A 27,900-nucleotide genomic window follows, 5' to 3' on the forward strand; every position below is an offset into this window, starting at 1 on the left:
ACATAACTATGAAAGATTGGCCCAAGTGATCCAATAAATGAATACCCAAGTAAGTTTTTGTTTCAAAACATTTTACTTAAAAATAACAAGTAATGCTCCATAAAAAATATGCACAAACTTCCACTGATACATTCTATCAGATTCTATCAGCTTGAATTAAACTTTAAGTCCAACTTGGAGTAGCTTTCAGCTTTTCCTTCAAAGTGAAACTTGTAAACATGCTATCTACATGAACTTACAATATGAAGACATGTGAAAAAACTGTCCAGCATGTCCCTTGAGGTGGTAACGATGGAGTAGCAGCGGCTGCAGGAAGCAGGGTTAATACAGGAAAATTCACCACTGGTAATGCATCCAGAAAGGAGCTCATGAGCAACAATACATTCCTTTGAAAGAGTTTTGGAGTTTGCGGAGTAAACCCAGCAGGGCCCACAGGTTCCTGACACATGGATCTAAATCAAGACATTCCATGTAGTTAATACCAGCTGAGGTACAACTTCTCTTCATGAAATCAAAGCAGAAAAAACACCTAAGAAAATAAGATCCTTCGCCACTGGCTGAACTCAGGTGGTCTCAGGATGGCTCTCTGGCATCGGTTGTGAGTCTATACCCAATCAAAGACTCCTTCCCATCGCCATCATCCACGAGCACATCCACCAGCACGTGTGGTTTATCATAACCAAAGGAGGTGGGGGCCTTCGGCAAGGGTGTGGGCTCCAGCTCTGCAGTCTTTGTTTCCGGGTTAGTGTGTGGGAGGAATTCCGAGTCAGATATGGAGCTGCCTGACCCCACGAGGCCACTGTCGGAGCCGTTTCTGGAGTGATAGGTGGTGATGCTACAGGGTTCCGACTGGTTACTACTCAAAAGGGAAGAACTGCCTTTTTGTATGGGAGTTGGAGGGCTGTCGGGAGCCACCTCAGAAGTGCTTCCTTCAGGGTTCTTAGCCTCAGGTTCATCTGAAAGTTCTTCACATTCTGTTGCTCCTGGGTTGTCTGGAATTGTCACCGTGGACAATTGCTCTTCACAGATCACTGGCTCATTCTCAAGGACAGCTGGGTGGCATGATGTGATAAGTGATACATACTTGGATTCAGGTTTTGTCTCTGAAGTGGCATTTTTTACCACAGAGAGCTAAGTAGAAAGAAAGCAAGTAAAGACGGAAAATTAATGAGCTTAAATGCCTGTTAAAAAAGAAAAGGCCTAAAAAGCAAATGACGTACTTCGGAAAACATAGTTAAAATATGCTCACTGCATTTTTTTTTCTTGATCTTTTTGTTTGTTTGAGACAGGGCCTCATGTAGCCTAGGCTGGTCCTGAAGTCACTATGTAGCAGAGGATAACCCTGAACTACTCTGTGACACTCCTGCCTTCACCTCCCAAATGCTAGAACATAAAATGTGTGCCACCACGTGGCTTGACTGTTCTATTTATTTATTTATTTATTTGTTTGTTTCTTCGTTCGTTCATTCATTCATTCATTCATTCATTCATTCATTCATTCATTCATTTAGAGACAAGGTCTTACTATATAGCTCTTGTTGGCCTGGAACCCAGGCTGGCCTCAAACTCAGAGATCTACTTGCCTCTGTCTTCCAAGTACTGGGATTAAATGTGATCACCACATAGCCTGCCTTTTCCTTTTCTTTTTTTTTAAAAATAATTTAAGATTTATTTATTTTATGTATATGGTGCTCTGTCTCCACGTTCACCTGCATGCCAGAAGAGGGCATCAGATCCCATTGTAGATGGCTATGAGCCACCATGTGGTTGCTGGGAATTGAACTCAGGACCTCTAGAAGAGCTGCCAATGCTCTTAACTGCTGAGCCATCTCTCTAGCCCCTTTCTTTTCTTTTTAATGGAACTTATTTAAGACTACAAATATGAAGTCATTAAATATCTCATAAATGCATGTTGCCTTTTTCAAACCATCTTCTATGTGTCTGTGGAGAAGCTACAGCAAGTGTCTTCCCCATGTAAATTTCATGTCAGTGACTTGGCATTTCTTCAGAGTGATGTTTTCTTTAACAGACAGAGAACATGCTGAATCTTTCACACATTCTTATTTATGAAATTATGTCCTCAGGATGAATGACTGGAAGGATTATGTAAAAGGCTGCTGCGGCAGCAGCTTCCTGGCAAGGGGCATACAGTTCCATCTTGACCACCACCGCTGGAGGGTCAGGTCCATGTTCCTGCTCTAATGAGAAAGGGATGGCTTAATACCAGGTGGTCTCTTGCTTCCCTATAGTGAGGAGGACGGATAGAGCATAGATGTACTGTCTACTTACTGTAGATATAGTCCATCACCACCTTAGAGCCTGTTAATTACAGCAAATCCCACTGTGCCCTTTGAACATCGTAGATATTATTCCTGTCCTGTCTGAGTCAACATGCCATCATTTCATTACCTTCAAGCAGTCTTTAAATCATCTCAAGAGACTGGAGTGTGACTACACTCCAATGTCAAATGTGATAGTTTCATTCCGGGCCATCTTTCCTTCCAAATGCCAAACTGCGAGAAGTATTTGCATGTCTGCAGCTCTTCAAAAGCCAAGTTTTTGGGGCTCTAGGCTGGCTCTCCCATATCACTGCCTCTTGGAGAAGCATAACTAACCCCCATCCTCGAAAGTGGGGCAAGGTCTTTGCTGGCTCATACACAAGCCTCTTTTGTACTGTACACTCACACTGATTGTACTAGAGTGAACTGTTCCTTCTGGACCTTTAGCTCTTGACCAAATTTGTCAGTTTTCATCCTGAAAATTATAAAAAAAGGTACCTGGTGCACAGTGAAATATATGTGGCTTTGGGTATACGGCAGACTGAAAGATTAGTGTCCAGTGAAAACTACTATAACAAGATTAAATAGAATGCTAGTCATTGGAGCACATCATTTTCCTGAATGACACTTAGCATCGAAGGGACTGTCAAAGAAGTTCAGATTAATGTCAGTGTACAATTAAATAAATAATTAAATATATTACCAAGGACTTGGGTAGTATTATGCTTTTTCTCTTAAATGGATTCTTCTTAATATGCCAATATGCAAATACCAGGACAGCTCCTAGAAAGACGATAAAAGGCACAACAACCAGAATCCAAATCGAATCTAAAAAAGAAAAAAGAAAAGGGACAATCACAAATAGAAGACACGACATTCTGCATCAAAAAGTCCTAGCACCATTCTTCATGTTAATGTCATCAGTACCTGAAGGAACACTGGAGCAGAACTGGGCAATGGAACTGAAAACTCAGTGCATCCCAGTTAGAAGTCAGGCTCTTCCCAGGGCTGAAGCATCCTGGGACTACACTGCCATGACACAGGTAGCTGAAACAGCTTCTGAAACATCTTCACGGCCTCACAACAGGGTGTTACCAAGGGACACATTCCCCTCGGTTAAAAAAGCATTTTAAAAATGCCTCTCCTGAGAAGATATAAATTCTGGCAACATTGCTGATAACTCTTAAAACAATCCAGTCAGCCGGGCGGTGGTGGCGCACGCCTTTAATCCCAGCACTCGTTTGGCAGAGCCAGGCAGATCTCTGTGAGTTCGAGGCCAGCCTGGTCTCCAAAGCGAGTTCCAGGAAAGGTGCAAAGCTACACAGAGAAACCCTGTCTCCAAAAAACAAACAAACAAACAAAAAACCCAAAACCAAAATAAAACCAAAAAACCAATCCAGCCCTGCTCCCCAGAATTCCTCACCACTTATCCATCTGAAGACCCGTGTGACTATAAAAACACAGAGGAGCCACCTGCACACACATGCTCAGGCCCACAGATGAGCATCGAACAGCAGTATCGATTGAGGGGGCGCACACACTCTTTGGGTATTTTGTTCTTACTCTGCTCTCTTATTCACAAAACATCATCATCAGCATTTCCCAGAGTCCTCTCTTCTAAAAATAAACAATAGTCTAAACATTGTGACAGTGTGCGTCTCCTTAACAGCCAGCATTCCATAACTCTCGTTTCTATTCTAAAGCCACCTCTTTGGAATAGCAACTACACGTTACTGCTTAATGAATGCTTACACCATGTCCATTATGGGCTGTGGTTAAACGAAGTAAATCATTATGATAGCAATAAATAAATAAATAAATAAATAAACAAATAAATAAATAAATAGTGATTATTAGTGTTGTATTAGAAGTCTCACTGAAATCCCCCTGGGCTGAGGAAACAGCACACAAGACCTGTTTCTGTGACAAGGGGACAAAACACTAGCTGCCACCATGCAATCATCAAATCAATTCCTTTGTTATCCTATTTAGGCTTTTTACAAATTGGATTTGGGATACATGCACCAATTTTGTATATAAAGTAGGATTTTGTTTTCCAAATAGCTTAATGGAAATTAGCACAAAATTCACTACATTGTTTTAACTCATATTTGAAGCTATCATGGCCTGAAAGTTATTAATATTAAATTTTACATGTCTGGTCTAACATTTCAGCCTAGCTTTCCATCACTCAAAAAGATATCCATTGGGCTGAAGGAACAGTTCCATGGTTAAGAGCATTCTCTACTCTTCTAGAGGACCTGGGGGTTAAATTCCCAGCACCCACAAGGCAGCCTACAACCACAAGTGACTCAAGCCCCAGGGAATCTGACTCCCTCTTCTGGCCTCCTCAGGAACTGCATACATGTGGTCCATTAGACAAATATAAAGACAAAACACCCATAAATATAAAATAAACATTTAAAAATGATAAATGAAAACAATAAAGGTACAGGATACAAAATAAAAATATAAAAACAACAGCATTAATATTAAATTTGGTGAAAAAAAATAATGGAAACAATCCCCTTCACAAAGCTTAAAGAAAAACAAAGCAAAACCTTGCCTAGGGATAAATGTAACCAAGGAAGTACAAGACTCTGCCAGTGAAAATTTAAAAAAAAAAAAAAAAATTGAAAAAACAGATCAAAAGAACAAAACATGGAAAGACTTTCCAAATTCATGCATTAAAGTTTTTTTGTTTGTGTTTTTTTTTTTTTTTTGGTTTTTCGAGACAGGGTTTCTTTGTGTAGCTGGAACTCACTCTGTAGTCCAGGCTGGCCTTGAACTCAGAGATCCGCCTGCCTCTGCCTCCCGAGTGCTGGGATTAAAGGCATGCGCCACTGCCACCTGGCTGCATTAGAGTATTCATGAAAACATCTGTACCAGCACTGAAGTCTATAGTTTGAATGCAATCTCCACCAAAATACTAATTATACTCATCACAGAACAAAAAGAAACAATCCCAAAATTCATATGAAATTCACCACAAAAGACCCAAAATAGCTGAAACAATTTTGAGCAAAAAGATCAAAATTGCAGGAATCAAAATGCCTGATTTCAAACTAAATGGATGGTAACAAAGCACAGCATGCTAGGAGCAGACCAACAGATGTATAGCCCAGTGCAGCAGAGTGGGGGACCTAGAAATGAGCCCACTAGCTACAGACCACTAAAGAGGAGACCTTTCAATAAATGCTGGGAAAACCCAGTGGCCACATGGAGAAGATAATCCTTGCCACATTTTCCACAAAAATCAACTCAAGATGGACTTAAGAGTAGAAAACAGGAATAATATTTGAAGACAAAGGTATAGGTGATGCTCTGGACAGGACACAAAAGACCTTGCAAATGAATTCTGTAAAATCAGGCCTATCAAAAGAGACAGTCTACAGAGTGAAGAGAATGGGAGAAAACAGCAGCCATTCACTCATTTGATACAAAGTTAACATAAGGAATTTAAAAAACCTAACAAAACAAGTAACCCAATTAAAGAATGGGCAAATGAATACACATTCCTGAGAAGTAAAATGGCCAACAAATACATGGAAAAATGATAAATGTCCTTAGCCACCAGTTGAAAACACAAATCAAAACTACAATAGCAAATCATCTCTCTAAATGAAACTGAATGGCAAAGGGATCACTGCATGTCCATGTATATTGCAGAACTATTCATAATACCTGAGAGGGAGATGAAATATCTTCTAATGTATAACACACACACATATATATCCCCACACATTATATATACATATATACCAATACTATGTAGCCATACATATGAGTTAAAATCTTGTCATTTACAGGAAAAAGGATGGAACTGTGGGATAACATGCTAAGCAAAATAGGCCACACAAGTACAGCGTGTTCTCTCATATTTTGAACCTTGAAAAAAAAATCAGCCTTCATGAGGTACGGTAGTGCATGGCTGTAATCCCAATACTAGGTCAGCAGAGGCAAGAATGCCAGAAGTTCAAGGCCAGCCTGGGTTAAACGGAAAGTTCGGGCCAGCTAGGACTATATACAGAGAGACCTTCTCTCAAAAAGCCAAAGTCATCTAAGTGTAGAATAGTGATGGGGGGGGGGGGGGTCTGGAGAAGGGCGGGAGAACAGGGGAGCTGGAGTTGATCAACGATGCAATATGCATATACAGAAATACTACACTGAGCCGCTAACACACACTAATGCACGGTAACAACACATAACATGGATTCTTGGTTCTCTGTATACAATGGTTACTCAGTTCAGCGCTTGCCTGTGTTGCCATAGAGTCAGTTTATGATACCCATCAACTGATAAATTTTGTTGATAAGGTAATTACGCTCATATTATTTAATGGCCCCAAACTAAGTTGAATATAAAGACAGCATTCTTTGGGGATATGTGAACACGGGCACATTCTTACCTTCATCAATGTGTATATCTACTATTTTCTGATGACTAGTATGTGGTGATATATTGTGGACCCTAATAAACTTATCTGGGGATCAGAGGACAGAGCCAGCCACTAGATCAGACATAGAGGTCAGGCAGTGGTGGCACACACCCTTAATCCTATCACTCGAGAGGCAAAGATCTATCTGGATCTGAGTTCAAGGCCACACTCGGAACACAGCCAGGCAGTAGTGGCATACACCTTTAACCCCAGCACTTGAGATCTCATGCCTTTGCTTGGGAAGCACACACGTCTTTAATCCCAGGAAGTGATGGCAGGGCAGAGAAAGGTCTATAAGGCCTGAGGAAACAGTTCAATGAGGACCCTTTCTCAGGGTGAGGACTCAGACAATTTCAGTTTGAGGAATCGTGAAAACAGGGTAGCTGAGGAGTTGGCGAGGTGAGGTTGGCTGTCGCTTGCTCCTCTGATCTTTCAGCTTTCACCCCAATATCTGGCTCTAGGTTTTTTATTAAAAGACCACCTAAGATTGGAACAACACTAGCTTGTAAATGGGATGCATATCGGTAATGTTTTACATTAAGGACTGACTGACATAATCTCAGCAGAAGGGTTACATCTTATCATAAAACATTTAATGAGTTAGCAGAAGTTGTACCTAGTTTTACAGGGCTATGACAAATGGCCAGTGTTCAGATGGGTTTAGTTTACACTTGCATTGGTGTTCCAGTAAACTGTAAAGAGTTTTGTTGGGGTTTTAATTAGTGGTTTTTTGTTTTTGTTTTTGTTTTTTTCCTGCTAATGTATATTGGCAAACTGGTGTTGTCCTGGGTTTTGTAAGAGAGCAGGCTGAGCAAGCCATGAGGAGTAGCCAATAAGCAGCATCCACCCATGGTCTCTGCATCAGCTCCTGCCTCCAGGTTCCTGCCCTGACTGCCTTCAATGATGGACAGGGACGTGGAAATGTCAGGGAAACAAGCCTTTCCTTCTGATTTTCTCCTCAAGGTGCTTCGGTCATGGTGTTTTATCACAGCAATAGAAACCGGAACTACTAACAGAGACTCCAACCAACATTTTAGTGACTAGTCACAGGAAATCAACATTTTAGTGAAGAATAGTCACAGGGAAGCCAACTAGAGTACCTCAACTTTGGTCAGAAATACTTAAAATTAGTATTGTGAAGTACTATATGTGGTATTTTCCCCATTTTTACTACTGTCGACAAAAACCCAGAGCTCTCACCTTAAACAGAACAAGAGACAGTTTACTCTAGAGCTACTGTGAGTGACCACAGTCCAGAAACACATATTTAGTTTACCCCAAAGTTTTCATGGTTTTACAGAATGAAAGCCACCCATCAAGGCAAGTTTAAACTATCCTGGTGGTGCCAAGAGGCAGATACACTGAGATGTGGGAGCTATCTTACAGGTCCACAATGCTCATGACATTCCTAGCTCTTGGACTGATGGAAGACAGTGTTCTAAGTGAACAGCTTCTGAGAGGTTTTTACTAACTATCATGAGGTGTTAGTTCAGATACAGAGTGGGGCAAGGCATGGCTGTTCCAGAAGGCTAAATTGCCCCAAGACAAAGTAATTAGCCTCTAAATCTATAAAATTCCAGCCTCTCTACAGCACTGAAATCCCCATCAGTCCCTGCAGACACAGCTTCTTTTCAGGAGTTTTCATCCACATTTATTAACTGTATGAGATAATGGCCTTCATTATGACATTGCATCTAGGTATATAATATACTTTGATCATCTTCGATCCCCAACAAGCATATCCTGCTCCTCCCTCCCACAGACAGGCCAGTGTGTCTGGTCTTGAGATTCTCAACTATCTCTATTGTCTTCTTTTTTCATTATTGCTACACATACACATGTTATACATACATAGAAATATATAAGTACAACCTGCTGAGTCTGGGTAGAGCTGCTGGAAGGTGTGTATTTTTAGGGCAGACCACTTGATATTGGAGAAATAATTGGGAGCTCATGCCTGGGGAAGACTGACTGCCCCTCTCAGGAGTCAATCATTGCCTACAGCTCTTCTTCTAGGGGTGGGGACTTGGACGATTCCACTCATCCATTTTGGCATGTCAAGTGATGCTGTCATTGTTCAGGTCTTATTTAGGCAGCCATATTAGTGAGATTTCTTGGGTACAGCTTCCTCGATATATAAAAGGAGACAGCTTGGTCCTCTAACTCTTAAAATTGTCCCACCCCTCTTCTGCACACTCCCTGAGCCTCAGGTGTAGGGGTTGTAGGTATATCAATGGGTGCCTGGCTAACCAGGCAGTTGTTCTCTGCCTTATGGCCAGTTGTGGCCTTTTGTTTGGTAACAGTCTCTGTCTGCTGAAAAAAGAAGCTTCTTTGATAAGGGGCGAGAGCTGCACTTATCTGTGTGTGCAGAGCATGGTATTTAGAGCAGTTAGGAAGTACACAGGTTTGGGCACGTGGCAGTAGCAGGCTCTTATCTAGGTTCCACGGCCTCATCGGTCACGGGCAGTTGGCTACACTTACAGTGCCAGGCATGAATTCCCTTCTTCCTAGCATGTCTTACGTTCCTAGTCAGCGGCTGTTGGTTATCCCCAAGATGTCAATACCACTATTTCAGTTTTGGGGACATCATGCCATGCTGATCATTGCTGTGTTTCATAAGTGTCACAGCTGGGCAGGATTACTGGTTGATTTTCTCTCTTGGCATCTTGCATTACACCCCTTTCCTTTCCAACTGCCTTTGTTGTTCCCCTGGAAAAGCATACTTTTTTTTGGTTTGTTTTTTTTGTTTTTTGTTTTTGTTTTTTGAGACAAGGTTTTTCTGTGTAGCTTTGCGCCTTTCCTGGAACTCACTTGGTAGCCCAGGCTGGCCTCAAACTCACAAAGATTCATCTGGCTCTGCCTCCCGAGTGCTGAGATTAAAGGCGTGCACCACCACCGCCCAGCCACTTTTTTTAAAAAAAAAAGTCATTTGAATTAAGAAAAAAAATTAGTAGCTTTTTTAGCATAGAAAAGATATTCTAAAAAAACTTTAAAACGGGAAAATAAACAAAAAAAATATTATTTACAAGATGAAATAGTCTATAGATTTTAAAAATATTAACAAAGTGTATGGAAGAAAATGCTAAGACATTAAAAAATTTTTTAAAAATATTCTTATATTTAAAAAGTGCGCTAAAGTGCATAGCTTCTTCATTCTGGGGGGGAGGGGAAAACATTGCATTTATTCTAGTCAACATTGAAGGAAAACATGTATAGAATGAATACAGAATTAAAACCAGGAAATTAAAACCAGCTTGATAGCAAGTAAGTTAGTCTGTGACTTCAACACAGCACCGGGAAGGGCATCTGTTAAAATGTCCTCTATGGAAGAGATTCCCCTTAAAACCTAGAGAGCATGCGCAGTACACAGAATTATATACACGACACGCTGCATCACAGCTGTGTGGAGAAACCCAAGATAAAACCAGCATGCAAAGAAACCCCCAAGCTGTGACTGATGGTAACTGTTTCTTCTGACTTTAAAAACAAGCTACATAGCTTATTTGTGTGTGGATGTCTGCACGCACATGCCAACACCCATGAGTGGAGGTTATGGGAAACTTGAGGGAGTTGGCTTTCTTCTTCCTCTATGTGTGTCCTCCTGGACCCAACTGAGGCCCTAAGTCTTGGAGGCAGGTACCTTTACCCCCTGTGACATCTTCGTGGTCCTCTTTTGGCTTTACTCGAGTTAGCACATTTTCAAATTACCACTCGAAGCACAGATATTTGTGTACATAATTTTATATATTTGTTACATATCTTTTCTTTCCTGGGTCAGCCATCTAGTGGCATTTTAGTTTGGTTGCTGGAGTACATTTCAATGCCAGAGAAACTGCCTTGTTTTTAATGAGGAGCTTTTCTGGGGAAAGGGGTTGTTGAATATTTTTAAAAGAAAAGACAGGTGCTTAAGTTATAAATCAGTCCATTTATTTTCCCATTGCCCTATTTCAGTTAGCATTCTCTGTCTTCATCTAGAGGGGAGGGGGCAAGAGCTTACCTTTTCTGTGGTTATGGAAAAGGGGAGTACAGACTTCTTCTGATTTGTCTGTGGTAATGTCCCAGAATTCTGAGTGTCCATTTACTGCAACGCAGTATCTGGAATCCAGTGTGGACACTGAGATGTTGAACTGGCACAGGAATTCATTACAATCGTCCATATCCATCTTATGACTTGTATAGAGGATCTACATGGAAAAACAATATGAAAGTGCATGGCTTCTTTAATCTGAGGGGGGAATCATTGCACTACCCTAGTTAAACATTGAAGGCAAACACGTATAGAGTGAATATGAAATTAAAACCCGCTTTGATATCAAGTTATAAGTCGATCTGTGACTTCAACCCAGCACGAGGAAGCACAGTTGTTAAAATGCTCTCTATGGGAACAGGTATTGTTTAAGACTCGAAGAATGGAAATGTTCAGGGGCTGTGGAACTAGCTGATACTTGCTTATGCAGTTCCTAGAACACCAGAAGCAGCCGGAGAGAGAGGAAAGCGTTTCACAGGAAGCGTAAGAAAGTGGCAACATGAAGGCTGCAGGGTCCCTGCGCAGTAAGTACATAAAAATGTCCCAAGTACGTTTGTACTTCATTCACTCTACTAGCTAGAGCCCATGTTCACCTGTGCTCGGGCCTGGACACAACTGCAGTGCTGTAGCTTGGCTAGATATCCAGTGTGGCCTGTATAATAATAAAGGGCTGGTCTCTGAGGTGGCAATACTGGGGCGTGCCTGGCTGAGACCTTTATGAGATAGGCATCATGGGAAGTGGTTAAGCTTTGAGTATAAAATGGCCCTCACAGGCTTACGTAATAAGGCCTAGGTCTTCAGTTAGCAGTGATATTATGGGAGGTTCTGGAAAGTTTTAGAAGTAGAGTCTAACTGGAGTTAACAGGTCATTTGGGGTTTAGCCCTTGAGGGCACCTCATCCTGGCTAATCCTGCCTCATGCTCCAACATGTCTGTCCAAGCATATGAAGCCAGGTGACCATGGACTGAACCCTCAGAACCTGAGCCCAAATAAACCTTTACTTCTTGAAGTTGTTTCTGTCAGATATGTGATCACAGTGATGGGAAAATAATGAACACATAGCGACATGCCCCTGAAATGTATTGAGATCCCCCCCCCCCACCCCACCCCCACCTCCCCCACCCCCACCACCACCTCCCTTACTTCTGCTCTGCTTCGAGATGAAATGTCTCGTGATAGTGGTGTATAGCATGGTGCATGCCTTGTGTGTATGACGGCATGGATCTGGTTCCCAGCACGAGGAGAAAGATTGGTCATCACTTGTACACGTGCTGCTGTGATGTGCTCAGAGCTGAGCAGATGCAAACATCACCCTTTGTGTCTCTAAAACTGAGCTAAATAAACTTCCCCACTCCGTAAGCTAGTTGTCTTGGGTGTTTGTTCAGGTGACTAATACATGTGTATTACAGCGTCGGTTTAATATGCCTAACAATTCAGTGCAGATAAGAGGTAAGAAATATAACAGAAAGTCAGGAGCCCTGTAAGATGAATCCCACAAGGAACAAGGAAAAACCAACTGAGCCACCTGAAATGAAATAACCTGCTGGGTATGGAAAGAATACAAAGAGGAGCCGACAACCCCTGAACCCAAAGAGTAAGCAGGAATGTGCCAGAAGGAAATGGTGAAGGGCATTCTGGGAAAGTGCATGGAACTTCCAGTGAGCCATGGGCAAGCAGCATCTCACTCAAGAGAAAACAAATGCCAACCCCCAATGCCTTCTCTGTTTATACCTGCTCCCTGGACTCCTCCCCCTAAGCTCACTGGCTCCTGGTGTTGTCCCCACATGCCAACTGTGCCTCTGCCTAGATCTCTGCCTTTCCGAGGTCCTATGCTTCAAATGATGTCCCCACACACAGCTGCAGGGACCAGCTTCTGACCCCAGTGTTGGCTCCAGCTAACATTTCCTGGGAGGGTTCTCTGATGCCTCCACTCAAAGCTAAAGAGGCTGCCCCCACCCTTCTCTGCTGCACCGGGAAATCCCAAGTTTTGTTTGTACTGTTCGCTTCTGTAGTCCTGTGTACTTAGAAGGCACATAGTACGGTTTTGATAACCATTAAATAAATGGTGACACCGAGCAGAACGGAGGGAGCACAGTTTGAATCAAAGTATGGACTCCAGACCACGGCCAGAGTAATGTAATTATATCACTGGTGTTGTACTGCTAGTTTACCTTTCAGAAATAAATCATGGCTGCATATTATTTTATATACTGTATATTATTAGTAAGGAAAAAGAAAAAAATTCCTGGCATGATCTCCAACTCACCAGTAGAAACAGGAATATAGAGAAAGCAACATTCTAGAGAGGGCCCTGCGATTAAACACCCAAAGAGAAAACTTAAAGGCATCATCTGGCCGGTGTTGGCAATTAACTCCATACTGGGCCCCCTTCAATAGTATTTATGTAGTTTGGTTTTTTTTTTCTTACCAGAAATCTATGACCCACGAATCTGATCTGATATGCATGAGCAGCAGTCTACCTTACAGCTTATGACAGCAGCTTGCACAAGCAATAGAATGATTCCTATATTTAAAAAAGAGAAAAGAGGAACACACACCTCCCCACTTCTGTTTCTTTGCACATATATGGTGTAGACAAAGGTGTGACAGGCGCTTTCATCCTCAAACATGATCCCACGCCTTTCTCCGTTTACAATAACCGCCGGGTGAAACACATTGACAGTGAGCTGGTCTCTCCTCCTCATGATGGCCAGGCCAGGTGGTCCAACTTTCCCTGGGAAGAAAAGGAAAGTATAATTCCCCCCAGCACGGCTACTAAATCTACCCAAATCAATGGATGCGTTTCAACAACTCTGCGAAGATCTAGAAGACATTCCAGAATACAGAGTTTAATAAATCTCAGATAAGAAGCTTTCTTGCCTAGACTCTGCTTTAGTGATTTAATTTCACTTCTGACTTTGTCTTTAGGAAGGTACAATTAGTCAGAAACGTTGGTTTTTAGAAGATGAACAGGCTGGGCTGGTGGGACACTCCTGTGATGCCTGCTGTTTAGAAGGATAGCACAGGAGGACCATTAAGCTCACTACTTCTTGGGCTAAAGAATGAGTCTGAAACCAGCCGAGGCAAGTTAGTGTCAAAGTAAAAAGTAAAACCAGAAAGATGGAGATGTAGCTCACGGGTAGAGCACTTGCTTAGCAATGTAAGGCCCCAGGTTCATTTCCAAGCCCTCCACCCCCACGTAAGCATACAAAATAAAACTCAAGGAAATACCTTCTCTTTTATCCTTATTTTTTGTAGCTTAAGGAAGCTGTTTTCTAAAAACTGTTTCTGAAAAGGCCCTTATTTATTTGTTTGTTTTTTTACTTATTGTGTGTATGAGTATTTTGCCTACATGTATGTCTACATATCATGAGCACACATGGTGCCTGTGGAGGTCAGAAGAGGTCTGGGATTCCCTGGAACTGGAGTTACTGGTGGCTGTGAGCCGCCATGTAGGTGCTGGAATTACAACCAGGTCCTCTGGAAGAACAGCCAGTGTCCTTTTTTTCTTTTTCTTCCGAGACAGGGTTTCTCTGTGTAGCTTTGTGCCTTTCCTGGCACTCTCTTTGGAGACCAGGCTGGCCTTGAACTCTCAGAGATCCGCCTGCCTCTGCCTCCCAAGTGCTGGGATTAAAGGCGTGTATGAGTGTCTGTGCACAACCTCTGTGTCTCTGATGTATGGGGCTTGTGCTTCTCATATGTACATGCACATACTGTCTTCCAGCCAGGTCTGACAGTGACTCTTCAGTGCACCTTGGGCATACCTTCTGGGACCCTTGATAAAACTGTGGCAGACAAATCTGACATAAAGATGGCATGTACAAGATGAACCCAGAGAATAAAAATACCTAAAGTAAGCAAAGGAAGGGCTGGTGGGAAAGCCTTGAGTATATCTCTATCTCTATCTCTCTATCTCTATCTATCTATCTATCTATCTATCTATCTATCTATCTATCTATCTATCTATCATCTATCTATCTAAAGAGCTGGGGTAGAATCAAGGCATGTGGACACCACAGGCATGCCAGTGTGGAAATAACCAAGCACAGAGGGTGAGTGAGGGAGGAAGAGAAGTTGGAAGGAATGCCATCAGGTCTATCAGACGAGGGCACAGGCTAAGGGGAGATGCCCCACCCAAGATTTTAACTGCTACTGAGCATTCTGGAGCTGGAGTAAGAGCTGAGACCAGTAAACTATAGGGTAGGATGCTGGAATGGCAAAGAGCTGAAACCTTGGATTCAGAGACAAGAAAGACCTCTACACTTGTGTTTCTTTGGGACAGACAGACAGACTTCAAACGCTTCACTAGCCCTTGGTTCCCTGACCCTCCTGCCTACCTGCCGATGACAGGTGTGGGCCACCATCGCTGGCTGGCTGGAAACTCTAATGTATTATGTTAATGTATGTTAAGTTGGTATTTATGCTCCCAAAGTCTTCAAGGACTTAAGGGAGGTAGGAGGAATGAGTCCAACATCCACGTCCTCTGCGATCTAACTTTGAAATAAATTTCATATCGGACAGGGAAGGAAAGGCTGATGTCTAGCCATGCTGAACAGCACTGGTCAGGATTTGAATGGATTGTATGTTAAATGTAAAGTGGCAAAGTGAAGGCCAGTTTAGTGCTATTTGTGGGGCCTAGACTGAAGACATTGGCTCCTTAAATTCTGTCATAGGTTTACTAGACACTTGTAGCAACTATCAATAAAAGCAAACATACACTGAAGTATAAGTACTTCAAAATTAAAATGTATCCATGTAGGGAATAGATAAATGGCTCAGTAGTTAGGAGCACTGGCTGTTCTCCTAGAGGACCCAGGTTTGGTTCCCAGCACCTACAAGGTAGTTAGCAAACACCTGTAATAGCAGCCCCAGGGGGATCCAACGCCCTCTTCAGGCCTCTGAGGGCACTGCATGAATGTGGTACACATACATGCAGGCAAAGCACCCATACACATAGAAATAAATAAGTAAATAAAAATTTTAAGAAGTTACCCATGCACACAATCTTACTTACCCTGTCGGCACATAATAAACTCTTTTGAAAATGCGTAGGCAGATTCTTTCTGTCCAAGAGTAGCTTTAACTCTGGCCCAGACAGACATATCAGGATCTTGAATTTGTTCATAGATATTACAATGATGATCAGAAATGTTGATGCAGGCGTCAACCCATTCATTCCTAAAATGCACAGGAAGAGTGACACATGGTAAATCTTATTACCACACAAACTTTAGCCATCCATCTGTGTTTTGCTTTGCATCCAGCCAGCTGCTTGGAAGAGCTAAAATAAAAGAAGACAGAGAAGGCAGAGGAAAGTCTTGAATGGAACGTACAAACCCAGCATCCTTAACCCAAAAACTCGGAAATTCCAATGGCTTGAAAATTCAAGGCTCTGAGCACCCATTTGATGTCACAAAGGAAAGATGCTACACCATGCAAAGTTGTTTGTTTCCTGCATGAAATTTGTTTTTCAAAATATCATAGAGACTAGATGAGTGACAGAAAGTTTGTGGGGCATGTGCAAAGCCCTGGGTCCAATCCTTACAAAAATTCTATTTAAAAAAAATGGATAAAACACCATAACAAATCACAACAGCTGCTTTCAGGCTATATGTGGATAACATATACATGACCTAAGTCTTATGTTTACACTTAGGTCCCACCCCTAAGATATCTACTTAGGTATATATAGACCTTTCAAGATCTGAAAAAAGTCAGAAATATGAAATACTTCTGGTCATAAGCATTTGAGATAAAGCATACTTAACCCTTGCTCTAAATTCCTTTGTAAGAGACAGAACTAATACAATACATTTCATATTTAAGTTTTAAACCATTATGGGGCCTGTTAATACAGATATGAGTCAATTACAAAATCAGACACGTTACAAAAGCTCTTCATTGTGGTCAAGTTTTTTTTTTTGTTGTTGTTGTTTTGTTCTGAATTTATCTTTCTAGTAAAATATAGGCATTACATTTACATAACATTTTAGAAGTTCCTTGCCCACAAAAGAGCTTTGCATTTTCCCAACTTCATTATTATTTAATGACAATACGGATATGGGGTTTCTTTCTTATTTATCAAGTTCTTATTGACATTGCTGCTTAAGCGGTCCATCCTTCGGCCAGTAAGAGCCTGCTTCAAGATGGCTATTGACATGTCCTCATCATCTGTCTCTGCCATGGTGGAGACTTTCCAATTGCGTTTCTGTCTTCCCAGGCTGGGGTTGTTGCTTGGAGGTACAGTGCTTGTTTATGTGAACAAGTTGGACCTCAGCCCCACAAAGACGAAACAAAAACCCGCTAACCCAATAAAACAAGTCAAACTCCCTCAAACCCCTACAAAAATCTTCATTTTGAGGTGCAAACCTACACAGAGAAACCCTGTCTCGAAAAACCAATATATATATATATATATATATATTATATATATAATATATAAATATATTTATATATAATATATAAATATACTTTTATATATTATAAGATATAATATATATAAATATTTCTTCATTTGATTTCTTGGCTTAACTCTGGAAGCAGCATTTCTTTATGGAAAACACGAGGCTCTTCCTATTGGTTTCCACAACACTGCTACCCATTCTTGCAGGAAGCCAATCTCACTGGCTTGAGGGTTTTCACTCCCAGCCCTTCTTTTCCCAGACAACACCCACACAGACAGTTCATCTCATTCATCATCTCCAGTGGAGCACAGTGCATATGCCTCATAGAACTTACCTCTTCTTTTCATTGAACAACATAGTCTGGATGTCACTACATTTAGCTCCATAAAATATGAAATTGCCTTCATATTTTACAAAGCTAATACAGTAATCCATTTCTGTAGTGGACATGTGTTCAATCTCCTATTCGATCTCAAGTTGTGTTTTTATAACGGTGTATCTTACAGGTAAGTTCCTCACCTGGAATCAATAGATCTAAAAGCGAACACTGGCTGGAGAGACAGCTCAGCCAATCATTTACTTGCAGTGCAAAGCATGAGGGCCTGAGTTCAATCCTCAGAACCCATGTTAAAGAAACAAACAAGCAAATAACTAAACAAGGACTGACATTTGAGGTTATCCTGCCCTCTACATGTATGTGTATATACATGCACACACTACTACATATGCACGCGCGCACACACACACACACACACACACACACACACACACACACATACACACAGAGTCCACTTGACCTGTAAGTATTTAATCTGAGATACTGCTAACCTACTATCAAGGTGGTGTTTGCCCTCAATGACATTACCACAATGCACTTGGGTATTCCTTGCTAACAGCTAATAATCTTAGCTTCCTAAGAGACTAGAGAGAAATCTTGGAAGGCAGCAGTACTCTCTTTCACTACTGAGAAGAACTAGTCGGCATCCTGAGCATTTTGTGACATCCACAGACAGCTGATTAAAGTTGGATAAGTGGGAAGAAAAGATGATGGAGGAACACAGAGTGACGGAATATGCAAAGATTCAGATTAAAACAGGATAGAAATAATCAATGAACAATACTTACCCATAGTTCTTCACCTGTGCAGTAAAAATCGGAGTCTGTGGCATGTCCGGGTATTCCCAGCACAGGGTCGCATCCAAGTTATAAGACTTAATTAGAACATTGGTTGGTACAGGCACTGGAAGAGATTCAAAAACAACATGGGTCACAGTAGGAAACTAACATCAACAGCTGAAGACCTTATGTGATGACGTGTTAGACAAACATGCACAGGAAACTGGAAGTCAGTCCAGCAGACAGTGAAATCATTTCCATCACAGCAAACTCCTAGGATGTGTTTTATTGAAACTGTACAGAGGAGTGCTGATTCACTTTAGGTTACATAAACACTGTCGTGACATAAGATGTGATGGCTAATCCTCAATGTTGTCTTGATTATATTTAGAGCTACCCAGCAGAGAAACATGTGCATGTGTCTTCGAGGGTGGTAGTTTCTGGAGAAGTTTAGCTGAGAAGGGAAGACCCACCCTGGATGTGGAAGGCATCATTCTAAGGCAGGGGTTCTTAACCTGAGGGTTGAGTCCCCTTTGGCAACTTTTATTTATTTATCTTCAAAAAATATTTACAAACTGTGATTCATAACAGTAGCAAAATTACAGTTATGAAGCAATGAAAATAATTCGATGGTGGGGGGGGGGTCACCAAAGCATGAGGAACTGTAAAGGGTCGCAGCATTAGGAAGGTTGAGAACCAGTGTTCTCAGGGGTCCCAGACTGAATAAAAAGAGGAAGGGGGAGGGGAAGAATTGAGGATCGTCCCCGTCCCCGTCTCTCTCTTCCTGACTGGGTTCAATGTGACCAGCTGCCTCCTACCTACTCTCTGCTGCCACCCTGCGTCACTACAACAAACTGCAACCCCGAGACTGTGAGCCAAAGCAAGGTCTTCCTTCCCTAAGTTGCTTCTGTTGGGAGTTTTGAAACAGCAATGGGAAAATGAACTAATATATACGGGAAACACAAAGACAGCAGAAGACAATCAATTCCCACACCATTGTAGTGGTTCCGATAAAGAAACACACTGCCTACTGTACTACCAATCATTTATTCACTTCATCGTAAGCACTAGAGTTTTCAGGGTCTGCCAGCACAGACTGCACTCAATGTCTCCAGAAGAACTGGCCACACCAGGGCTTCCCACCCCCACTCTAAAATGCCACCAGGCTCTCAACACTGCCTCACAGGGGAATACACCTGTTCCTTTTTTTCTAGATAGCACATGGAAATCTGCCTAACTACAGCTGAAGCATCCACTGGTCATAACAGTTGAGAAACGGTGCTTTGTATGTTTATAATTTGAAGTAGCTCTTTAATATTTGGGAGGGAAATACCTAACTTCTATTATGTATCAACGTAGGGTAAAGCTTATGGCAAAGATTGAGATAATGAAGATGGGGGATGGAGTGGCAGTCCCCAGATCCAGACACTCAGCAGATTTTCTTGATCTTTCCAGGGCCATTAGCCAGACAACTGCAAACTATCCTCTATGCTTCTAGAAACACCAGATGCATGCTGGGACATGAGTACCTATCAGCTTTGATTTTCTAAGCAACTTCCTTGAGGGCAAGCCTAAAAATAGTGGTCTTGTCTGGCTCCTTTCTCTGTTTTTGCTAAGACTGCCTGTGGCCATTCACAACACAGAAACCTGGGGCTCCTTTAGGAGGGTGTTCTTTCATAGGGTATGTCTGTACTTCAACCTTCCCAAACAGGCTAGTTCCAGTTAATAATGCATGGCTTAAGAAGATATAAAAGCTACTACTCCCTTTCTCAAGAACAATTCAACATTCATACCAGATAAGCAGCACACGATGATTACAGCATATCTAAATCAATCAGCGCATGCAAGAGAGAGAGAGAGAGAGAGAGAGAGAGAGAGAGAGAGAGAGAGAGAGCGCACACACACACACACAATCTCAAACCAAACCAACACACTTACAGAAGCAGGTGTGGGGGAGCACACCTGTGATGCCAGCATTTAAGTGGACTTTGAATGGGAGTGTTTAGAATTCCAAAGCCAGCCTGTGAGATCTTAGCCTGAAAAACCAGGTCAGGAGTGGGGTGCACAATGAAACTCCACTACTTTCAGAAAAGCCATGTCTCAACTTCAGCATCAACTTCTGCCTCGGCAGAGCCTGAAAATGTCAAACCAACCGTTCTCATTTCCTCCTCACTCTTTCTGTTAGAATTTCAGACATACACATGAGGTTTTGATCAGATTTATCCCCACTCCCTCCCTCCATCCATATCCCTCATCACCGTATTTCCCTCCCAATTTCAGGAGCTGTTTTGTTTTGTTTTTTAAGGGCACCGAGTCCCTGAGTGCTCCCTGTATGTGCATGGGGCCATCTGGTGGGAGCAGCCTAGAGGGGAACCAGGGAGTATCCATGTATAAAACTGACACTCCCTTGCCCCCAGGAACCAACAACTGCTAAGAGCTCCTCTGTGAGCGTCCCGCGCGTGCGTGCGTGCGTGCGTGCGTGCGTGCGTGTGTGTGTGTGTGTGTGTGTGTGTGTGTAGGGGGTGGGGAGTCCTGAGCCCTTCTCCCATCCAGGCTGAGATTTTGAATATAAAACAAACAAAACAATTTATCTTGGAATAAACCTAACCAAGGAAGTAAAAGACCTGTACGATGAAAACTTTAAAATAATGAAGAAAGAAATTAGACCCCAGAAGACGAAAGACCTTTCATACACGTGGATTAGCAGGATTAATATTCTAGAAATGGCCATCCTACGGAAAACAACGTACAGATTCAATGCAATCCCCATCAAAATTCCAATGCAATTCTTCACAGAAACTGAAAATCTTAAAATTCGTATGGGTGCACAAAAGACCCAGGGCAGCCTAAACAATGACAAGCAATAGAAGCACTGCTAGAGGTGTCATCACATTCCCTGACTTCTGACTATACTACAAAACTATCACAATACAAACGGCACAAGACCTGAATAAAACAGAGACATTAATCAACTGAATAAAACTGAGGATCCAGATGTAAGCCCAGGCTTCTGTAGTCACCTGTTTTTGACAAAGAAGCAAAAAACAAAAAACAAAACAAAACAAAAAAACAAAACAAACAAAAAAACAAAAAACACAGCGAGGAAAAGCCAGCATCTCCCACAAATGGTGCTGGACAGAGTGGTCAGCTGCATGCGGAAGAGTGAGGCCAGACCCTCACCTCTCGCCCTGCACAGGGACCTCAGCAGAAGACCTGGTACCCTGCCTTCTTTTCACCAGCCTTTTCCAGAGTTAGTCTGTCAGCATTCGCATTTTGAGAAGAAAGGAGCCAAAACCAGATGGCGCCTTCAACGCTTTGCTCAAGACCCTCCTGGCTCACACAGCTCCCTCACTCGCTTGGGAAACACAATTTTTACTTGCACATCCTTAAAGGCAATAGCCGCTAAGCCTCCTGCCTCTGCAGCACAGAGATGCCCTTCCTCCCATTTCTGACAAGCTCTTTACTTCCTTTTAGAATCTTTTAATGTTTTTAAGGTTTATTTTTATGTGCATGAGTGTCTGCCTGCATCACAGGAGTGTCTGGTGCCGGTGGCGGCCTGGAAAGAACATTGGATCCATTGGAAGTGGAGTTACAGAGGGTTGTGAGCTGCCATAGGGAGCTGGGAACAAAAGCTGGGTCCTCTGCAAGAGCAGCAAGTGTCTTTAACCCCCGAGACATCTCTCTAGCACCCAAGATCCTCTTCTTAACTCTTCCCAATAGAAATAAATTTCTAACTGTACATACTCAACACGAAACTCCTGCCTTGAGAAGGCACATAGAAAGGATCACACTGTAGATGTAATGAACATAGTTTAAAAAAAAAAAAGGCCTTTTGACATGTAAAAAACAGCCTAGTCAGGATCCCCACTACACCCAAGGCTGCACCTGATAACCACAGCCCAGTGACATCACTCTCTCAAGATAACAGACACACAACTCGAACTCCACAACACCCACTGGACAGCATATAAACAGACACCAAAAGCAATGCTATGCTCTGCACATCTGGAGAGATGTTACCTTGACCTGCCCTGTGGCTGGAAGAGCTGTCCACAGGATCCTGACCCTCGAATCAGAGTCCTCTTCTAGAGACTGGACCTGACCTTCGTCTAAGAAACGTCACACAGGTGAGCAGCCTTGGTCAGATAAGCTTAGGACTATAGATAAGAATTTAGAGTGTGAACCTTGAGTGATGACCCTCATCATAATAAAATATGACTTACTAACTATGTGTATCTACTTTCTTGCTCAAGACAGTAGCCCAGGCTGGCCTTCAAATCCCTATATATATAGCCCACATCAAGCAATCAGGTAGTAGGAAGAAGTTTCAGTGGGTTACAGCAGGAATTATTACTAAAGAGAAACTTTTAGTTATTATACCAAAAGACATCACCTGTGGTTTAATGTAACCAGAAGAGAAACCATGTGGTTAGGTTATTAGACACCGCTTTTGTCTTTGTCAAACTTACATGACAACTGTCTCTAGGTTTCAGATTTTATCACCTGACCTTTAATTACAAGGCAGAGTAGTTAAAATAATTAAGGCTCACAGCAAACTTCTACTCAGGATATATTTATACTGTGTAAATAAAGATACATGTAGAGGAAGCAAAGAGGCATTATTATCTATGCAGTTTAAGTTTATGTTAGAACAGTTTCACAGACTAAAACAACCTTACAGATTTTGTGATCTCTTGAAAACAGACAGTTTTCTGCAACTTGTTTTCAGAGAAGGGGTCAGAATTATTTGAAGATCTCATTCCCAGACTCCTTCAATTCAAAACCAAAGGTCATAGTGAAATGAATCATCTGGGCCCTTTTCCAAGAGACTGGCTTTCAGAGCAAAGATCTACTGGCTTGTAGATGGGAAAAGCATGGGGACATCTCTGTTTTCACCACAGTGAAAACTGAGAGATGGAATGAAAAATCCATTTACAGAGAAAATACCAAGGTTTCGTTATTTTTGTCAAAATAAATTTGTGACTCCCTTCTCCCCCTGGAGTGGGTCATTCACAATCTGAGGGAAGAGCTGTTTTCCTTTATGCATTTCAATTTCTATTTTGGGAGGCAGCAGCATGCCTTGTGATTAGGCTGAACAGTGGTACCTTGAGTAGTCTTCCTTATCACTTCCTTTGCTTGGCACTGACTGAACCCAGGGCCTCGTGGATGCCAGACATGTGCTCTATCACTAAACTATAGCCAAAGCCCCTAGACTAATCTATTCTAAAGTTGAAAAATAGTTTGGGAACTGAAAAAAAAAAAAAGCAAACTGGCCTTTTCTGCTAAAAACAAAACACAAGTAAATGGTAGAAAAATAAGTGTTCGATCCTAAGCAAATTTTAAATTTCTTTTATTGATCTGGATGTATTTTTTCCAATATACATCTTCATCCATAACTAAGTAATTTAATATTTAAAATTTCCTGTTAAAGTAATGATACACACGTTAAGTGGTTGTGATTCAAGTATATAAAACTCCAGAGGGTACATCTCAGGTAGACCCTGAAGCCATCCTATGAATGACATAGGATTATGGTACGTACTCTATTAAGGAGAAAACGAAGCTTCAGGGAAGGTAGGTGAAGATGTCAAGGCACAACGTTTTGTTTGTTTTAATTAGACATCCTTGTGATTGTTTAACAAAACAAGGTCTATAACCTCCACATATACAGGGGGAGTGGAGATGATGTGTTCTGATAATTTCAAAGGAGTCTACTTCATGCAATGGTGCCGATTTTGGGCTCTGTCACAACTGTATAAAGCCACCGTGAAGCCTGAACAATACACTACAATAAGTCACTTCTGTAACTCAGACAAGACTAAAATGGATACTGTGTATTTTGATTATGAATCCCTGGCAACTAAAATAAAGATCTCCCTTTAATAAAAAAATTACATAGGAACCAATTCCTTTCTCTCAAGAAGTCACTTCATACTCATCAAAATTTCATTCTGATTACCTGTACAATTAAAACCATTAATTACTTATTAATTAATTACAATTAAAACACTACCGCCATGTGTTGCTGAATTTTGTATGTTAGCTTCTAAAAGCTATTATTTGTTTTCAGTCTCTCAGGGTTTGTTTTAGAATCAAAATATCATCTTTCAATATCTGTAGGGATTGTGAATCAGAAGTTCACTCTTTAAAGGAACTGGTGCCTTGGCCTGGAGGGTATAATCCCAGCACCCAAGAAGGCTGAGCAGGGAGTTCAGTTTGAAACTAGCTTGGGTTACATAATGAGATACCACCTCAAAAAAAAAAAAAAAAAAAAATACACAAACAAATAAACAAGCATGGGGACACAACAAAAATCTAAAGAAATGCACTTAAGAATCTACAGAATGTCCTGAAAAGAGTGAAGAGAGAGAGAGAGAGAGAGACAGAGAGAGAGAGAGAGAGACAGACAGAGGAGGGCTGACTCAGCCTGTATGATAAAATGCTAGGGTACAGTTCCGAAGGGCACAGATCTTATCACGGCGGGCAGGACTGGAAGACTTGGAAACCGTGAAGGCACACAGAAGGAACCTCAGGAGGAGGAAGTGCCTGGCACTCCATCTAAGGCACTGCCCCTGCCAGGCAGTTTCTCTCCACCCACATCCAGAGTCCAACTGACTCTGCCTTCTCAATATCCCCCCAAAAGGTCCCTCTCCTCCATCACACAGCAATTTCTTTTTTTTTTTTTTTAAGATTTATTTTATTTATTTTTATTATGTATACAGTGTTCTGCTTACATGCATGCTTGCAGGCCAGAAGAGGGCACCAGATCTCATTATAGATGGTTGTGAGCCACCATGGGGTTGCTGGAATTGAACTCAGGACCTCTGGAAGAACAGCCAATGCTCTTAACCACTGAGCCATCTCTCCAGCCTACACAGCCATTTCTCATGGAATCCTCCTGACACTGGACACTGAGCTCCAGCCTAAGGGGCTTTCTTCTTCAAACTACTTGCTATGATGCCTGGCCTTTCTAACCAGCGTTATCTGAACCTGCACAAAATCACCCATTGACACTGGGAAATGGTGGGCACATTATATTCTTAGCTCAGCCTCTTCAATTCTGTCAGGAACATTATGCTTCTATTTTTGAGAATACCACACCACACCTTCCAACAATGTCTTTCCCACACCAGCTGGCACACAACAAAGCTAGGGAAATCAGGGCCTCCCTTCCTCTGGGATTTTGTTCAGAGGAGAGTTGCAGGATTTTAAAATTCAAAGACTACCGGCACCCATGATTCCTGCCAAGGAGGGAAACTGACCATGGCTAGGCCATTAGAAATGAGAAATGGTAAGTTGTAGCCTTCTTGTGTTCTAAGAGCTAGCTTCCTGAAGCCAAGCTGAAAGCTCTCATTTTCTGCTTAACTCTGACTTGGATTCTCTGAACAGTTCTCTTTTGGGTTAAGTCAGCTAAAGCCACATTTCCATCCCTTGCTGTTACACACGGTACAACTTTTAATTACTTCCTCCTGCTCCCCTGACACACATTCTATGACAAGACACTTACATCTGCTAGCTTAGCATACCACTTCACATCCCTGCAAACACCATTCTTTCTAGACCTCTGGGTTAATGGTCTCTGTGAAATCCTCCTACAGTCCCCTAGATGGAGTTTGGGACCCCTTTCAGCCGCCTGAAAGTAAGTTCAAGTTCTTATCACTGTGAACTGCAATTGCCCACAGTGATGGGCAACTTGCCCTGGGTAACGGCTGCTGGCAGGCTGGTTAAGAACGTGGACTCTGCCACTTAGGAAGTGACCTCTATCACTTGGGCAGCCCGGTGTGCCTCACTGTGTCTGCAGATACCAGCAACACTACATGGGAGGTAAGAAAATAGATCTGTTATGCCCTCTGTTAAGACAGTGCCCAGCACTTAATAAGTCCTAACCATAGTTTGTCTTCCTAGCCCTGTGTCTATCCTAAGGGATGAAAAATTGGTTTGCTTGACAGGTTGTTTTTTGTTTTTTGTTTTTCCGAGACAGGGTTTCTCTGTATAGTTTTGGTGCCTGTCCTGGAGCTGGCTCTGTAGACCAGGCTGGCGTCGAACTCACAGAGATCTGCCTGGCTCTGCCTCCTGAATGCTGGAATTAAAGGCATGCGCCACCAGCACCTGGCCCAACCTTTTTTTTTTTTTTTTTTTTTTTTTTATGAGTGCATCCTCTATTTAATTAAAAATGTTAAGTTACCAAAGTAATAGATTTTAATGCAGCATTTTCATACATACTACATACATGTCATCATACTTTCTAATTTGTCCCCGACTTGCTCCTGCCTCTTTGTTTCTGGTCACCTGCCTACCTTGAGGACTCTCCCTTCTGTATTCACGTCCCATGTGTTTTATTACCTTGTTCTTACTTGTTTCTCCTCCCTCAAGATCTTTCCCTCCTGGTCTCCTTTACACACACACACACACACACACACACACACACAAATCTAGAGTCTATATATGGTAAGATAACACAGTATTTGTCTTTCCGAATCTGGCTTATTTCACTTAACACAACTAACACTATTCTGATTCCATTTTTCCCCCTGCAATTACGATTTCATTTTTCTTTATACCCGAGTGGAATTTCATTTTGTATATGCATCTCATTTTCTTTATCCGTTTTTCTGGTGACTGCCATGTAGGTGGCTTTTTCCTAGCGATTATGAATAGTTTTGCTTGACCTTTGAAGATCAAGTCAAGGCAGGGCTGAATGGGAATGTGGCACACCTAACTGGAGCTCCTGGAGTTAAAGAAGTTGGATGTCCCCAGGCCTTCCAGCAGCTACTAACTGGGAACATTTCAGACACTAGGGACTGGGAGGGAGTGGATGAAAAGTTTTATTGTTCTCTCTAGAGCTCTAATCATTGAAAACTATTCCCAGCATGTATTCCTAGTTTAATGTGAATAAGCAGGTGAAATCAGAGGCTCTGAGCAGTTACACTATAGAAAAACCCTTGCATCCCAAACACTTTCACACTTAAAAGCCAGCCTGACAAATCAGAACTACTTAATATCAGTTGGCATATCTTTCTTCTCTCCTACACAAAGGTTTTGGTCAACCGGAAAATAAAGTCTATAAACAGTGAGTTGCACACACGATGCCAAACGCTGCCCTGGAAACTAACTATAACAGACTAAACTTTAGTCACTAAAGGTTTGTGCTGTTGTGTTGGCAAAGAAGAAAGAGGCGAAAGTGGCGTGCAAACCACCGTGAGCCCGGCTCCCCTGAGGTCCCTGGACCGGAGATGGCTTTGCCTAGAGCGGTGCAGCCGGACTGGGAGGGACTTCCCGGCCGGGAGCCTCCCGCCTGGCCTCCTGCCCCAACCCTGCCCGCAGCGGCTCGAGTCATTACCGGAGGGCGGCTCTGGATTCCCGATGCTAGTCACAGCTCCGCTCCCGGCCTCCGCAGACAGCATCAGGACCACCAGCAGAATCATGCTGCTAGCTGCGGCTTGCGGGTCCATCCCTGAGCGAGAGACAGCTTTAACAGGGTTCCCCCGCGGCCTCTGGCCCGGGACTGGCGTCACGTCCGCCGCTGCACTTGAGTGTAGTTGGGGGGGACCAGGCCGCAGGGATGGGCGGAACCAAAGTCAAAGTCTAAGCCAATGAGAGCAGGCAGGGAGTGTAAGGAGGCGTGGCTTTAGAGAG

The 27,900-nt window shown here is 42.3% G+C and overlaps 1 protein-coding gene across 1 annotated transcript; it reads right to left on the minus strand.

Annotated features, from left to right (window-relative positions):
• Positions 1 to 63: 63 nt before the first annotated feature.
• Positions 64 to 27,816, minus strand: Ifngr1 (interferon gamma receptor 1). The gene is made up of 7 exons (XM_036169277.1): positions 27,605 to 27,816; positions 18,274 to 18,388; positions 15,759 to 15,922; positions 13,303 to 13,478; positions 10,715 to 10,901; positions 2,983 to 3,107; positions 64 to 1,131 (listed from the first exon to the last, which is right to left on the minus strand). The coding sequence occupies exons 1-7, from the start codon at positions 27,714 to 27,716 to the stop codon at positions 574 to 576; spliced, it is 1,437 nt and encodes a 478-aa protein (XP_036025170.1). The 5' UTR covers positions 27,717 to 27,816; the 3' UTR covers positions 64 to 573.
• Between the last annotated feature and the right edge of the window lie 84 nt (positions 27,817 to 27,900).

This window comes from Onychomys torridus, chromosome 19 (assembly GCF_903995425.1).
Source record: "Onychomys torridus chromosome 19, mOncTor1.1, whole genome shotgun sequence".
Lineage (NCBI taxonomy): Eukaryota > Metazoa > Chordata > Mammalia > Rodentia > Cricetidae > Onychomys > Onychomys torridus.

What these genes read in the sequence shown, in the direction of transcription:
- Ifngr1 (XM_036169277.1), bottom strand. Translation starts at nt 27,716, where the DNA reads ATGGACCCGCAAGCCGCAGCTAGCAGCATGATTCTGCTGGTGGTCCTG. An exon ending in GCACAGGTGAAGAACTATGG is followed by an intron (nt 15,923 to 18,273) that starts GTAAGTATTGTT and finishes TGTGCATTTTAG; the next exon opens with GAATGAATGGGTTGACGCCT. An exon ending in TAATACTACCCAAGTCCTTG is followed by an intron (nt 1,132 to 2,982) that starts GTAATATATTTA and finishes CTTTCTACTTAG; the next exon opens with CTCTCTGTGGTAAAAAATGC.